At 38.6% G+C, this 16,068-nt stretch overlaps 1 protein-coding gene across 1 annotated transcript; it reads left to right on the top strand.

The window, feature by feature from the left end:
- The first annotated feature begins 14,183 nt into the window (after nucleotides 1-14,183).
- LOC110674340 lies at nucleotides 14,184-14,873 on the top strand. The gene is made up of 2 exons (XM_021838635.1): nucleotides 14,184-14,469; nucleotides 14,542-14,873. Exons 1-2 carry the CDS (start codon nucleotides 14,184-14,186, stop codon nucleotides 14,871-14,873), a joined length of 618 nt encoding a protein of 205 aa, XP_021694327.1.
- Nucleotides 14,874-16,068: the final 1,195 nt, after the last annotated feature.

Here is a 16,068-nt window from a genome sequence, read left to right on the forward strand (position 1 = left end):
CAAAATCTGGGAGAATAGTTTGCATATTGTTCAACATAATATCAAGAGAAATTTCGGACAGACTTTTGCAATATTGTTATATTGTTGAATACTTTACTAAGAAGTTAATTCTGACATTTTGAAAAGAAAATTGGTGATTGTTTTGTTCCAGTCCTTTCATCTATTTTCACTCAGAATGTATCAGAAATTCATTTGTAAAGTATTCCAGTAATAAATATATAAATAAGAAATAAAATCTATTAATTATTCCACTACTTCGACTTAAAAAAAAAAAGATTCAAAATTTGAAGTTAATTTTTTTTTTGGTTTATGGACAAAAGGTCGAAAGACAAAAGGTCGAAAGGACAAATGGTCGAAGGACAAAAGGTCGAAAGGACAAAAGGTCGAAAATGATTTGATTGGTGGGAAATTTTTCCTTATTTGAAAAAAGATTTTCGACCTTTTGTCCCCCCTTTTTTGTTCTTCGACCTTTTGTCCTTTCGACCATTTGTCTTTCGACCTTCTGTCCTTTCGACCTTTTGTCATAGATTCTTTTTTTTTATCCATAACTTTCGTTAATCCCTAATGAACTTCGAAAGAATGCTTATTATGTACAAATATTTTCGAAGATTTATAGTTTTCTCTCCATAGATATTTTTTTTACAGAACATGAATTATTTTATAATTTCCATTTCGTTTGTTATGCAACTTTTCTTCAAAATTTATGAAATCTAGTGCAAAAAGGTTTACAAAATTAAATTGAAAGGAAAAAAAAATGAAAATTTCCTCTTTTTTATTGAAGGTTTTCTTAGAATTTCGATAAATAATTTACCGTAAATTCTGATACGCTTATAATTTTTTAGACTTAAGCACAAATTTTACATCCAAAAAATAAACATCAAATTGAGCTAGAAGTTGCTTCATGATATCCATTGAAATTTTACTACAAATTTCGTCACAAGTTTCTTCTGCAATTTTTCTGTTGATCTTTCCTAGAACTCTGTCACAAATATGAATCTATTTTGCGCTAGACCATGAAAAAATATCTGTAAATTTGTACGAAAAAAGGGATAAAAAAGAAGCTGCATGGGATACGAAAACCACCTTCTGGATTAGATCAGAAATCTTTAGAATTCTGCAGAAAAGGTTAACAGATTACACCAAAAAATTCGCTTACTACATAAAAAAATCATATGAAATCATGGTAGAAATTTAAAATTGAAGTGAATCTTCTATTTATGATTCTGTATTTATTTTTAAATAATTCTTAGTAGTAGTTTTGCCGAATTTATTCATTTACTCCATTCATGTTTTGCCATGCTCTTGGGTGTTCCTGCAATTGCTTCGAAAAATTCGTCATAAAAGCATCCACTGTTAAAATTCTCTGAGAATTCATTGAGTAATCACTGGAGTTTTTATAGATAAATTTGTTGAAAGTATTGAAGAAATGTTTAACAGAATTTTTAAAGGATGTTTCATTTAACAAGATAAATAAAAAAGTTCCTACCATAATCTACAGAAAAAATCTTTTAGAATCCTCTACAATGATTTGAGAAGAATTTTCAGAAACATTCTTTTTTCAGAAATGTTTCTGAAGAGTCCATTGTATATAAACTCAACTGCACACTTAGTTTCCATTAACCAGCTCTTTTTTCTAGATGTTAAACTACAGAATAAACTTAGTTCATGAGTAAACTTTATGCAGCAAAATGCAGAAAGTCACCTTTATCTAATACAAACACAAAAAAAAGAGCTTAGGCTCTCTCGGAGGCCATTTTCCCATATAAAGTTTTGTTTATGTTTTAAAAAAAAATATGTTTTTTTTTTTTCTAAATTTGTTCTAAAATTCACCAATAACTTGAAAATTATTTAATCGAATATATTTAATTCTTGCGTCACGTAGTAAATAGAAGCTACCTTATTGAGCAAGCTATATCAAGCGTTTACTAAAATAAGGGCGTAAGTAAAATGATCGATTTCTCTTCATCGATCCTTTCTTCTGTAAATAAAGATGGCAAGATGCTAGTTGGATTCATATTTTCGCACTAGGACGAAAGGTCACATCGCGGCCTATCTTTCTGTAATAACAAATTTGCATCTTGCCATCTTCAATCACAGAAGAGATGATCAATGAAGATAAATCAATTATAAATCAAATGAAAGCTACCTTATTGAACAAGTTAAGTCAAACGTGTGCTAGGATAAGGGCGTAAGTTGCATGATCGATTTGGCTTCATCGATTCTCTTTTGTGAGTGACAAGATGCAAGTTTGTTAGCATTTTTTCACTTCAAACCGCTTGGAAGCGATGCAGTTTTGCATCCTGATGTGCAAAAAAAATGCCCATATACTGCCATCTTGTCACCTTTATTTACAAAAGAGAGAATCGATGAGGAGAAATCGATAATGCATCTTATACCCTTATTCAAGCACACGTTTGAACTGAAGAAATGCTCATAGGCAGAAGTTGAGAAGCAGGTTCGGTTGCAGTAAGAACGTTACGTCAAACAGAAGAGAGGATCGATGGAGAGAAATCGATTATGTTACTTACGCCCTTACTGTAACACATGATTGAGTTATAGCCTGAGAGCTTTCTGTAGTAGTGCGAACGCTTGAGAACTCGCTCAGAGTTAGAAAGAGAGTGAGAAGAAATGAAATAGGGAACTAGGGAGAAACAGAACTATGTAAGGAACAGGAGAAATACAGAGAGCAGAAGTTTTGTGACTACCACTGAAACTAGACGTGTTTCATTACATCTCGTTATACCTGAAAACTCTAAAATGCCTCTCGGTCACAAGACATATCAGTGACGTACGAGGATAGAATTTTTTTAGAAAGTTTAATTTATTTTCGCATAATGTTTAATTTTTTTTTCGCGTGTGAATTTAGTGCAATTTTAGTGGATTCGGAATTGCCATGAATTTTATCCAAGAAGCGGCCAAATTTTTATCGACGACTACAACTACCAGCAACAAGTTTCTCAGTGTGCGTACCAGATCCCCAGAAGATCCCAGCGACCGGGAACGCAAAGCGGAATTTCAAGCTGATTTTTGACAAGTCCGAAGAAGCAGAGTGGAAAGCAGAGTGGACCGAACACACCAATACCGACAACCCGAACGACGAACGACGGAGCCAGTCGGCAGGTTGGTGAAAGCGAAAGTGTCAACAAAAAAAAAGTGCATCGGAGGTCATCGAACTCGGGTGTTTCCTCCGAAAACCATCGAATCGCCGTCGCCAGAGTTGACGCTGTTTGATTTTTGTGGTCAGCCGACCGGGTTTGTGTGTATTGTGCTGCTGCTGGAGCCATTCGTCGGAGGAGAAAAAAGAATTTGCCATTGTGATTGTGGTGGTTGTGCTACAGCTGGATTCGCCATCATCGTTTTGTTGCTGCTGTTGCCGTTGGACTCGCCGTTGGATTGTGGATGCATAAGCGCATCTGAAGGTTTTGTGTGCTTTTGACTGCTGCTGCTGCTTTTGGGAAGGATCGTTTTTTTTTGTCATCGTAAATCAGGTACGTGGTTTTGTTTACCTTTTTGTGATATTTTTTTTCTGCGAGATTTTTTTTATTTTATTTTGAATTGACTATCGGTTTAGTGCCATTTAAATTTTGTTTTGTGTTGTATTCTTGTGCATTCCTTTGGAAAGGATGACTTTAACATCGATTGCGGATCCTTACGTGCCATTTTCTATGCCATTCAGCCAGTATCAGGAACAGCTGGAATGGATTTTTAAGCACAATGATTTTCCAGAGGATAGATACAAAACATCTTTCCTAGCGGTTTGCGGTAAAGAAGTTTTTACCGAACTAAAAAGGCTTTTTCCTGGAAAAGATTCTAATGAGTTAACTTACAAACAACTAACTGATGAATTGAAGAAACGCTATGATAAAAATGACTCAGCTGTTGTGCACAGCTATGAATTTTGGACGAAGAGGCAGGGCCGGAATGAATCTTTGGAAGATTTTGTAATAATCGTTAAGAATTTAGCGGAACGATGTGACTTTGGAGATTTTAAAGACAGGGCTATTCGCGACATGCTTGTAATAGGAGTAAATGACCCTCAGTTACAAAAGCAATTGTGTGATGAGGAAGATTTGTCTGCTGCAAAAGCGGAAAGGCTGATTTTGAACTCCGAGATTTCAGCAAATAGAACACAAAAACTGAAGCATGATGATGACAGGCGTGTAAGCGTAGTAGCAAGATTAGGTCCCCGACCGGAAGTTTCACGTTCTAGGAACAGATTCCGAAGCAGGAGTCGCAGTTTTGACAAGAACCGATCATTTTCGTCCAGAAGTAGGAGTAACAACAAATACCAAGGCAAAAGAGGTTCAGATGATAAACCAACTTACGTTTGTTCTTTTTGCAAGAAAGCTAAACACACTAGAAAGTTTTGCTACCGTTTACATGGCAAAAGCCCGCGTAAAAGTCAAGCCAGTGTAAAGTTTGTAGACACTCCAAAGCCATCTTCTAGCTCCAAAGCATCCAAAGATTCAAGACTTTTCAAAAGCTTGAAGGTAGACTTAGACTACAATTCAGATGATTCTGACGGCATGCCATGTCTTATGATTTCGTCCGTCAACAAGATCAGTGATCCTTGCTATGTTGAGGCTTTAGTAAACCGGAAACGTTTGACCATGGAGATCGACTGCGGTTCAGCGGAGAGTGTGATTTCAGAGGAGTTGTACCTTCGAAATTTCGCAAGCCGTGAACTGCAGCATTGCAACAAAAAACTTGTTGTGATTGACGGCAACAAACTCAAAGTTGTTGGAAAATTTTTGGTGGAGGTACAGCTCGCTGGGAATCGAAAACAGCTCAGCATGGTTTTTTTACGTTGCAAAAACGCTTTTATTTCGCTGGTTGGCCGCACATGGTTGGACGAGTTTTACACCGGTTGGAGAAATACGTTTACCAACCCTCCTTTGACTGTGGGGAACATTGACCTGACTGGCGAACAAAAAGCTGTTGAAGAAGTTAAAAGTTAGTTTCCGACAATTTTTACCAAAGATTTTTCTTGTCCAATAGTTGGTTATAAGGGAGATTTAATCTTGAAGGAAGACACACCCATTTTTAAAAAGGCCTACGAAGTTCCATTACGTTTGAGACAACAAGTAATTGACTATTTGATAGACTTGGAGAAACAAGGAGCCAGCGAATGGGCTTCACCGGTTATTGCCATCGTGAAGAAGGATCAAAGTATTCGTTTGGTGATAGACTGCAAAGTCTCCATCAATAAAGTTTTGCTTCCAAATACGTATCCTTTACCTGTAGCACAGGATCTTTTCGCTACAATTTCGGGTTCAACGGTTTTTTGTTCCTTGGACCTAGAGGGTGCTTATACCCAGCTGCTTTTGACCGACCGTTCCAAGAGGTTCATGGTAATCAATACCATAAAGGGCCTCTATACCTACAGCTATATTTCAGAAGGTCATGGACCAAGTTCTTTGTGGTTTGGAGAACGTTTCAGTAAATTTGGACGATGTGCTGATAGTGGGCAAGGACTTTAATGACTGCAGGAAGAAACTTTTTTTGGTTTTGGAAAGACTTGCCAAAGCCAACATAAAAGTAAATTTAAAAAAATGCAAATTTTTTGTTACGCAGTTGCCTTACCTGGGGCATGTTTTGACAGACAAGGGATTGCTTTCCTGCCCCGACAAAGTGAGAACAATCCGCGAAGCGAAAGCTCCACGGAACGTGTCGGAATTAAAGGCATTTTTAGGACTTGTAACTTATTACTCTAAGTTCATTCCTAATTTGTCCACTCGCATCAGCTGCCTTTACAATCTTTTAAAGAAAAACGTGACGTATTGTTGGACTGACAACTGTGAGAAAGCTTTCAACGATTGTAAAGGATTTCTTTTAAACCCAAACCTTTTGGAATATTTTGACCCGTATAAGCCTATAGTTGTAGTAACAGATGCCTGTAGCTATGGTTTAGGAGGTGTAATCGCTCATTTGGTTGACGACGAAGAAAAACCAATAAGCTTCACCTCATTTATTTTGAATAATGCCCAGAAAAACTACCAAATTTTGCATCTCGAGGCACTAGCAGTTGTGAGCACTGTGAAGAAGTTTCATAAATTTCTTTACGGAAAACATTCTACAATTTTTACCGATCACAAGCCTCTAATCGGTATTTTTGGTAAAGAGGGTAAGAATTCTATTTCGGTAACGCGTTTACAGAGATACGTTATGGAGCTTTCTATTCACGATTACGATATTGTTTATCGACCTTCTTCAAGGATGGGCAATGCCGATTTTTGCAGTCGTTTTCCTTTGACTGAAGAAGTTCCCAGAGAGTTGGCACGGGAATTGAATTTTTCCAACGAATTTCCAATCGATTACGAAGAGGTGGCTAAAGAAACTTTAAATGACGACTTTTTACTTACGATTTTAAAATATCTGAAAGAAGGTTGGCCACAAAGGTTGGAAAAGCGTTTTGTCGACGTGTACTCCCACTACCAGGAGCTTGAGCAAATCGAAGGTTGCGTTTTATTCCAGGATCGAGTAGTGATTCCTGAGAGTATGAAGAACAAAGTACTTAAAATGCTTCATATAAATCACTCAGGGATAAGCAAAATCAAGCAACTAGCGCGGAGGACAGTCTACTGATTCGGACTGAACAAGGACGTGGAGGACTACGTGAAGAGCTGCGTGATATGCCATCAGATGACTGCGACCACCAAGAAACCTGCCCCAATGGATTCCAACGACGAAACCCTTCAGCAGGATCCATGCTGATTTTTTCCATTTTGACAGAAAAGTTTTCCTTGTTGTCGTTGACGGCTTTACCAAGTGGATCGAGTTGGAGTACATGCGGAACGGAGCAGATTGCAATAAGGTTTTGAAGGTTCTTTTGGGAATTTTTGCCAGATACAGTTTGCCAGACGTTGTTGTCACGGACGGAGGACCACCGTTCAACTCTGACAAATTTGTGATATTTTTGGAAAACCAGGGGATTTTAGTGATGAAAAGTCCACCATATCATCCTGAAAGCAACGGACAAGCAGAGAGAACTGTACGGTTAGTTAAAGATGTTTTGAAGAAGTTTTTCCTTGACCCGGAAATGAGAAGTTTGGACGTTGAAGAACAAATTGCATATTTTTTTTTTTCAAACTACCGCAACATTTGCCCAGACAACCAAGGCCAATTCCCTTCAGAAAGATTACTCTCTTATAAACCAAAGACTATGTTGGACTTAATTAATCCCAAGAATAATTTTAAAAACCATTTGACTAACTCGCATGACGAACCTAATTTACACACAGTAAAAGGTGATAAAAAGCCTGATGCTTTTACCACACTCAAAAATGGAGATCTGATTTACTACAAAAACATAAACACCACAGACATCAGACGTTGGTTACCAGCCACATTTTTAAGACAAGTTTCTGATGCTACTTTCCAGATTTCTCTTGAGGGAAGGATAGTGTTGGCGCAGAAGCGTCAGCCTAAGCTATCGACAGGCACTCTTGGCAGGGGAATCTTAGTTTTCCCAATTGAGAGTGCGAATGCCCCAGTTAACGATCCAGCACCCATTTTGTCGCCAAATCCGGAAGCAGCACCAATTTCGTCATCTTTAGCAAGTCAAGCACCAATTTCGTCATCTGTACATGTTTTGTCGTCGTCTCCTGTAAGAAGCAATAGTGAAGTTCCTACTACAAGAAAACGAAGAAGAGAAGAAGAAGAAGAGAAAGATTTCGGAAATGTTTCAAATCCAGATTTTGAATTCTACGGCTATCCGGCCGATTCATTCATATTTTCAAACGATGATCCTGAAGTTAATCAGGAATCAGATCCACTCCCAGTGGTTTCGATAAGAAGATCAAAGAGAAGAAGTAAGAAGCGTAGGAGGAGTGATTTTCTCTACTATTAGTAGATTCTAATTAACTAGTATTTTCTAATTGTATATATTTGTATATTTCGATTTTTGATTATTAAGCATAAAGTGCATTCGAAGATTTTTAATAAGTAGTAAATTTAAAGATAATCTGTTTGAAATAAAATGAACTATTTTCGAACTAAAGGATGGAGGAGTTGTAGTAGTGCGAACGCTTGAGAACTCGCTCAAAGTTAGAAAGAGAGTGAGAAGAAATGAAAAAGGGAACTAGGGAGAAACAGAACTATGTAAGGAACAGGAGAAATACACACGGGTAGAAATCAGAATCCAAAAACAAGATTATGACTCATGATATCATGATTCCAGCGTGTTTTCGTCTTATGAAAATACACCATGATTTGGACTCATGATATCATGAGTCAGATTGCCGTAACGCAACACACGCGTTAGGTTTTTGTAGCTGATTGCTCGGAATCACGATTCAAATGCCAAATATGCTGAGTCGCGCATCCGTTTATGATCAACAAAATAAAAAAAGTTAAAAAAAGCATGCATTGAGATTTGAGCCAAGAACCTTCCGATTGTGAGCCACGTACTCTACCACTCAACCGCTTCGTCATCTTGATTCAAGAGTGATTGATACGAATGTAATGAAGCAAAGTGCGCCGCTTAGTGTTTTCACACTGGATGTTACGCTTATGAGGAATCATGATTATGGCTCCAGGTACCATGATTTGTGATCCTGATATTATGACCTAACCAATTTATGAATTTCATGATTTGTAAATCATGGTGTGGGGATCAGATTTTTATCCGTGCAGAGAGCAGAAGTTTTGTGACTACCACGTCTAGTGTGTTTCATTACATCTCGTTATACCTGAAAACTCTAAAATACCTCTCGGTCACAAGACATAACACTTTTTTTGTCGATTGATCAATTTCGCATGTGTATATCGTTATGCAGGTACGAAAACACTCTATGCTCTGGGGAATCGAAAAAATGTTTAACCCGAAAAGATCCTTACCCAGTGGGATTCGAAGTTACGATGCTCAGCTTAGTCTTGCTGAATAGCTGCGTGTTTAGGGCTATGGCTATCTGCGCTCGCTAATTTGAATCGATTATCGAGCTGATTAATCGATTAATCAAAATAATCGATGAATCTTCGACATCCCTATAATGATGCCGTAGTAAGCAGATGCAGAAATTGCTTTTCTAACCCTTTTATTCGACCGTAAAGTGATCGTTTGATATGCTATCAACGCCAGTTGTCAACCCAATCTCATGGAACAGGTTCCACGCGCCGAGAACAGCTGAGCTCACCGCGATCCATCATATGACCGCGCCGTACGGCGCAGGGGGTTCTCCAGGGGCTCAGATGCGGTGGCGATTTGACCAAATCTGACTAGGACATCTCGCACACATAACGTGATCGCTTCGTATGTAGGTCTCGTCGCAAGGTACGAAAGCATTCTCTCGTTACGTCGACCCTCTTGTCCTCCCGCCCCTCTTGCAATACCACTCGCCGAAGTTCTTCTCACACTTCGGTCGGCTTCGCGGTATGCAGAGAGCTGTTCGGTGCGCATTTGTTTGTGTGCTAAGTTGGTGAAAGACACCTTTCTCGCGTCATCGTCTTTTCAGAGTCAGTAGCACTGACTGCCGGAGATCTACGACCAAAGCCAACAACAGTCGCGAGGCGGGCTTCGGCTGAAAAGCTTTGCACAAAAATTTATGTCAACAAAAAGTTCAATGACCGGATTTAACGCTTGGTTCTCTTTCACTCACCACACGACATGGCGCTGCTGCCCCCCCTGTCGGCGATGCTCTTTCGGTGGGGTTTTGTAAGGGGGCATTGTGAAACAAGGGTGGTGGACGCTCACACACTCACTCGCGGGGAAGGGGGGTAAGAAACCCGTCCGCTTGGTCGTTGTTGCCGTTGTCGCCAGCCTCCACGCCAGGCCACTCCGACGAGGTAGATGCGGGGAGCTCCCCTCCTGCCGGTATGCCAATCCGTAGGTCTCTGCCTGTGTTGGTGTTGCATATGGGGCCGAACCTAGAGCATGAAATTGAGCTTGAATTTGCAATTAAAATTAATCTGCTTTAAAACTGCTCTCTGCACTATGAGGTGATAAATATGCTTCGCGAGATACCGATCATGCATCCAACGGATCAGATCGGATCGCAGTGCTAATGAGCGTTAAGTTGACTTGACACCAATGTATTACAGCGAATTGCCGAAGAATATAAATGAGAAAATTAGTGTTAGAACTCTTGGAAAGAGAATTCCAGCATACCTGATTCAAGTAGGGAGTTTTCTACTTATACTTGAAACATCATTAGAACAACTTCTCATCTTAGCTTAGTATTCTAATTGTCATATTTACATTTGCAGAAGCGATGATTTTTCATGTCAAGAGAAGCCTGCTAATACTCAAGTCTAAAATGATCTTGAACCGAAAATCAGTCGTTAGAAAGTATCACAAGGCTCGCAGTGAATTCGAAATTAAAGATATGGGTAAAGGAAAGTTCTAAGCCAGTAATGCTATGTGAGGAGTCTAGTTCAAGTTCGTGATGTACATTCCTACTTTCAAAGTTATACCAGGTATATAAATTACAATATAATTTCATCAGAAGCTGACAAATTTCGCAGCAAAGGTTGACAAGCTTCTCGTCGGAAGCTGACATGCTTCTCTTCAGAAGCTGTCAAGCTTGTCATTAGGAGCTGACAAGTATCTCATTAAAACCTGACAATCTTCTAATCAGAAAATGACAAGCTTCTCATCAGAAGCTTACAAGGTTCTTATCAGGAGCTAACACGCTTCTCATCAGAAGCTGACAAGCTTCTCATCAAAAGCTGACAAGCACATCATCAGAAGCAGACAAATTTCAGAAGTCATAAGGAGCTGACAAAATTTTTATCATAAGCTGACCATCTTCTCATCAGATGCTGCAAAAATTCTCATCAGGAGCTGACAAGCTCCTCATCAGAGGCTGACTAACTTCTCATCAGAAGCTGACAAACTTCTCATCAGAAGGTAACAAGTTCCTTTTAAAAGCTGACAAGCTTCTTGTCAGAAGCTGCTCAGATTCACATCAAAAGCTTATAAACTACTCACCAGAAGCTGACAAGCTTCTCATAAGAAGCTGACAAGCTTGTCATTAGAAACTGACAAGCTTTTCATTAGAAGCTGACGAGCCCCTCATCAGAAGCTGACATGTTTTTCATCGGAAGCTGACAAACTATTCATCAGAAGCTGACAAGTTCCTCATCAGAAACCACCGAACATCTCATCACAAGCTGACCAGTTTATCATCAGAAGATGACCAACATCTCATCAGAAGCGCATCAGATGCTGCAAAATTATCATCAGAAGCTGACAAGCTTCTCATCAGAATCTGACAAGTTTCTCATCAATAGCTTACAAGCTTCTCATCAGAAGCTTACAAGGTTCTCATCAGGAGCTGGCATGCTTCTCATCAAAAGCTGACAAGCTTTTCATCTGAAGCTGACTATATTCTCATCAGAAGCTCATCAGATGTTGTCAAAATTATCACCAGAAGCTGACAAGTTTCACACCAGAAGCTGACCGGCTTCTCATCAGAAGCAGACAAGCTTCTCATCGGAAGTTGACAAGCATATCATAAGAGGCTGAAAAGCTTTCCATCAGTACCTGAAAAACATCTCATCAGAAGCTGTACAGCTTGTCATCAAAAGTTGACCAGGTTATCATCAGATGCTGACAAGCTTCTCATCAGAGGCAGGCAAGCTTTTCATCATAAGATGACAAGTTTCTTATTAGAAGCTTGATTCTGAAATTTTAAATTAAGGGTGGACATGGGCGTAAATAGCCATCAGACTTGAGGGGGGCCACGGCCCCTTATCATGAGAAATAGAAGTTTTACATTATATTTAGGATTTAGATAACTTTACTATGCTTGTTTCGATAATATTTGTGAACCGATGATAGTGGAGCACTTTCATACAAAGGTAGGTATATAAAAACTTGAATATCGTCCAACATCGATTGATCAAATTTCTTTGTTACCAAATGTCATTTTGTGGAAAAATAGTACATAGTACAACGCTTCGGCGTTTTAAATTACCGTGATGACATATTCAACCCAATCAAATATATCTCGAATGAAATACAAAGATTTAAAAGTCTGCTTTTCATCAGGATCAATCAGGAAACAAATTTACCTTTACAATTCGATTTGAAAATTTTAGCAGAGTTATAAAACAAGATAAAGTTTCAAATGTATCAGTTTAGTTATTGAACCCTAATTAAACTTAATTAATCAATGTGAACTACGCTAACGCTAACGCTAACTTAATTAATCAATGTGAAATTCTAATCTCTTGGAGCTGAAAAGTCAAAACAAAACCCAAACCTACAATGAAAAAAAAAAACGCTTGCTAGTTTGAAAATATGTATTATTGTTGCTCGGTATTTATGCAGCGAGCGATTCATTTGTCTAAACCTCTCGAAACCAAAATTTTAGCGTAGGATTGAATAATACCATTTATGTTCGAGTTTAGACTTTACATCGTAAAGCTGCTTGGCTATCGTCATATTGAAGGATTGAAAGTTTTCTTTTCAAATAAAGCTGTCGTCATCAAAATCCTTAGATAACAGTTGTTTGAAGAAAGCAAAATGGAAGGTATTTTGTTAAGGGATTTAATAATATTCAATTAAAGTAATGTAAGGCAAAGCTTCGGCCTTGGTGGTTTAATCTAAATTTTCATAAAAACAATAGCAGTTGCAAAGAAATAAATATCACACAGTGAACCTCATTTGCTATAATTGTGCTAAACGAACTTGTGTTAAAATATTTACCAATTTTTAGTTATAATAGTTTCAAAATTGATAGTCTTCGCTGACCGAAACGCAAAATATCGACACTTTTACGAAAGACATTCTTTATGCCAGCCATAAACTTATGTTTACAGAATAATACACACTAAATTTTCATCAAAAAATTTCCCAAAACAGGGTATATTGTAATATACAAAAAAAAAAAACAGTTTGCGCAAAACTAAGTGAAAATTTGTAAAATGTAGGTAACTTTTTTTCCCACAATCAGGCAAATTTCGGGATTCGGGCTAATTTGTAAATTTCTCTATCCACTATGGGCCAGAAACTACACTTCAGAGCATCTTTATGATAGGCCTAAAAGGGCGTTTGGCATAAAGCAGTTTCATACAAGAACAGGTAGCATTTTAAAGAAGGCATATAATTCTCATTATGCCAAACGTCCATATGCGAAACGTCTTTATGTGAAATGTCCCACCCCTTGAAAAATTCATGAGCTCTTTCTTAAAAAAACAATCAGTCACCTGTAACTGACATAGATGTTACTAAAGGTCACCTAACAAACGGCTGTTTCATTGGACTTGGTAAAATAAGGAATCTCAGTCAAGAGAAATTTAAGAATATTTTGTGATTTTACATGCAAAAAATTCTAATATTAGTGTGACTTACAGAAAACCGTTTGCAGTTAGTCTTTCTAGATTTGTTCAAACTTTAACTTTAAAGTTTGTTAGGTTATGTTTAAAGAATACAAAATAAAATTTGCTTGCTGCATCATTGTTTATTTTTGAGAAATATTTTTTGTAAAACTTCACCACAACTCATATACACAAACTTTTTACAGTAACAACGATTCATTCTAGATAATGGATCACAAAACATCGCAGCTTGTTTTCTAATTAACATAATGGATCAAATCAGTTCTGCTAAATATAAAACGTGTTTCAATGAATTTCAATATCGGGAAAGGCCAAAAAGTAAAACAGTATGGCAGTATGTGACGTTTTAAAACTATATATTTCTATTGCCTCTCATTAAACGCGTTTAGTATCATAAGGGAATGTTTGGTACAAAACACTAATTTCAACTATATTGTCGTTTCGTTTCTATTTTTTTTTTTTGGGGGGGGGGGGGGGGGGCAAGCCAATGATTCAGGGGGGCCAGGCCCCCCCTGGCCCCTCCCTATTTACGCCAATGAGGGTGGACCAGAAAAATCAGTTGCTATGGTCTGTCTTTTTTGATTTCTATTTTACGTGGTCTTAAGTAAAACACATTTTTGCTGAACATTGCAAGTTTGTAATTCTTGTGATTTTGAAGTTACAGTCGGTGACAAAAGTTAGTAAACAAATGCTGTTTTCCATACAAAGTTCCCAAGTTTAGAGATCTGTTTTTCAGCTTCTTGTACAGGGTCCGGCAATTGAACTACTACATTACTTCAATTGTCATTATGACGTTGCCCACATAACTGAATTGGACAACCCCTCGTCATTTTGTTTACATTGTGTCTTGGCTATCAGTGGATATACGTGTCACTTTTGTTATCAAGTGTTATCTGGAAAAAATGGACCTTGAAGAGAAGCGAAGTGCTGTGATTGCTTTGCTCCGAGCTGGAAAGCGTCAGAAGGACATCGTTCGTGAGCTGTCCGATTTACGTGTTTGCAGAAGTTTTGTGTACAGCACAGTTAAACGAAACCTCGAGACCGGAAGTACCAAAAAACGGTATGGTGGGGGACGTCGAGCTACTGTGGTCACACCTGCCATGGTGAAGATTGTCAAGAAGCGCCTTGAGAGAAATCCTCGACGCAGTGCAACAAAATTGGCGGAGGATTTTAACATATCGGATCGAAGTATCCGTCGGATCCTGAAAGATAAACTTCAGACCAAGCCCTACAAGATTTAGAAGATTCAAGACCTTTCAGTGAAGCAGAAACAGGAACGGTTAAGAAGAGCAAAGTCACTGTTGAAGAGGGCCGCGGAAGGAAAGTTGGAGAATATCTTGTTTACTGACGAGAAACTCTTCACCGTGCAGCAGTTTGTGAATAAGCAGAACGATAGAGTATGGTTGCCTGAAAGATCACGAACCCGTGCCGACGTGCTGACGGCTACCAGGCGACAGAAACCAGCATCGGTGATGGTTTGGGCCAGAATCACCCGAGATGGCCGGACTCCGCTGGTTTTTGTCTCTGAAGGAGTTAAGATCAACCAAAATACGTATCGGGAACTAGTTCTACAGAACGTCGTCGAACCGTGAGCACGTCGCCATTTTGACTCTAGGGATTGGGTTTTTCAACAGGACTCGGCACCAGCTCACAAAGCGAAGAAAACACAGCACTGGATTATGGAACATTTTCCAGGGTTCATCTCTAGCTCGAAGTGGCCGGCGAATTCGCCGGACCTAAACCCTATGGACTTCGCTGTCTGGAGTTTGCTGGAGGCCAAAGTCTGCTCTAAAAAACATGAAAGTGTGGAAGCCCTCAAGCGAATTCTGGCGGCAGCGTGGGATAAAATACCTCAAGAGCACCTGCGGGCCTCGTACGATGCATTCCTTGATCGTCTGCGGCGAGTGGTTAAACTCAAGGGCGAACAAGTTGAATTCGACCAGTGAATTATTAATTACGCATCAAAAGTTGACAAGCTTCTCATCAGTGGCTGACTAACTTCTCATCAGAAGCTGGAAAACTTCTCATAAGAAGCTGAAAAGCTTTTCATTAGAAGCTGACAATCTACTCATCAGAATTTGTTAGGCTTCTATTCAGAAACTGAAAAACTTCTCATCAGAAGCCTACAAGTGTCGCATCAGAAGCTGACAAGCTCTTTTTCAGAAGCTGAAGAGCTTTCATCAGAAGCTGACATGCTTCTCATCAGAAGCTGGCAAGCTTCTCTTCAGAAGCTGACAAACTTTTCATCACAAGCTGGCAAATATCCCATCAAAAGTTTACAAACTTTTCATCAGAAGCTGACAAACTACTCATCAGAAGCTGACAAACCTTTCATCAGAAGCTGAAAAGTTTCTTTTAATAGCTGACAAGCATCTCATCAGAAGGTGGTAGGTCATTTGGCATTAAGTCGTTTGGCATAATGAGTCTTAAACCACGAATGTCTTAAGATGACATTCGTTTTTACGTTTCTTTTGAATCTTATGCGCTTGAATGAACTTAAGCATATTCGGAAAGTTATTGTCAATAGTAGAGTAAGGTGGGGCAAAAGTTCGACCTTAGTGGTATAGTCAAAGTTTCCAGGAAAATAATAGCAGATGAAACAAAACAAATACCATACAGCGAACCTTCAACATATTGGCTATAACTTTGCTCAACAAACTTGTGTCAAAATATTAACCCATTTTTAGTTATAACAGTTTCAAAATTGATTGTCTTAAACGAACTTTTGCCCCACCGGTGGGGCAAAAGTTCGAATCTAGTGTGGGGCAAAAGAATATAAGAAGAAGA

Source organism: Aedes aegypti, chromosome 1, assembly GCF_002204515.2.
Source record: "Aedes aegypti strain LVP_AGWG chromosome 1, AaegL5.0 Primary Assembly, whole genome shotgun sequence".
NCBI lineage: Eukaryota > Metazoa > Arthropoda > Insecta > Diptera > Culicidae > Aedes > Aedes aegypti.

Bases quoted from the DNA above. Each gene is read 5' to 3' on its own strand.
- LOC110674340 (XM_021838635.1), top strand. From the start codon at position 14,184: ATGGACCTTGAAGAGAAGCGAAGTGCTGTGATTGCTTTGCTCCGAGCT. The intron at 14,470-14,541 runs GTATCCGTCGGA...AAGACCTTTCAG, and splicing joins TTTTAACATATCGGATCGAA to TGAAGCAGAAACAGGAACGG.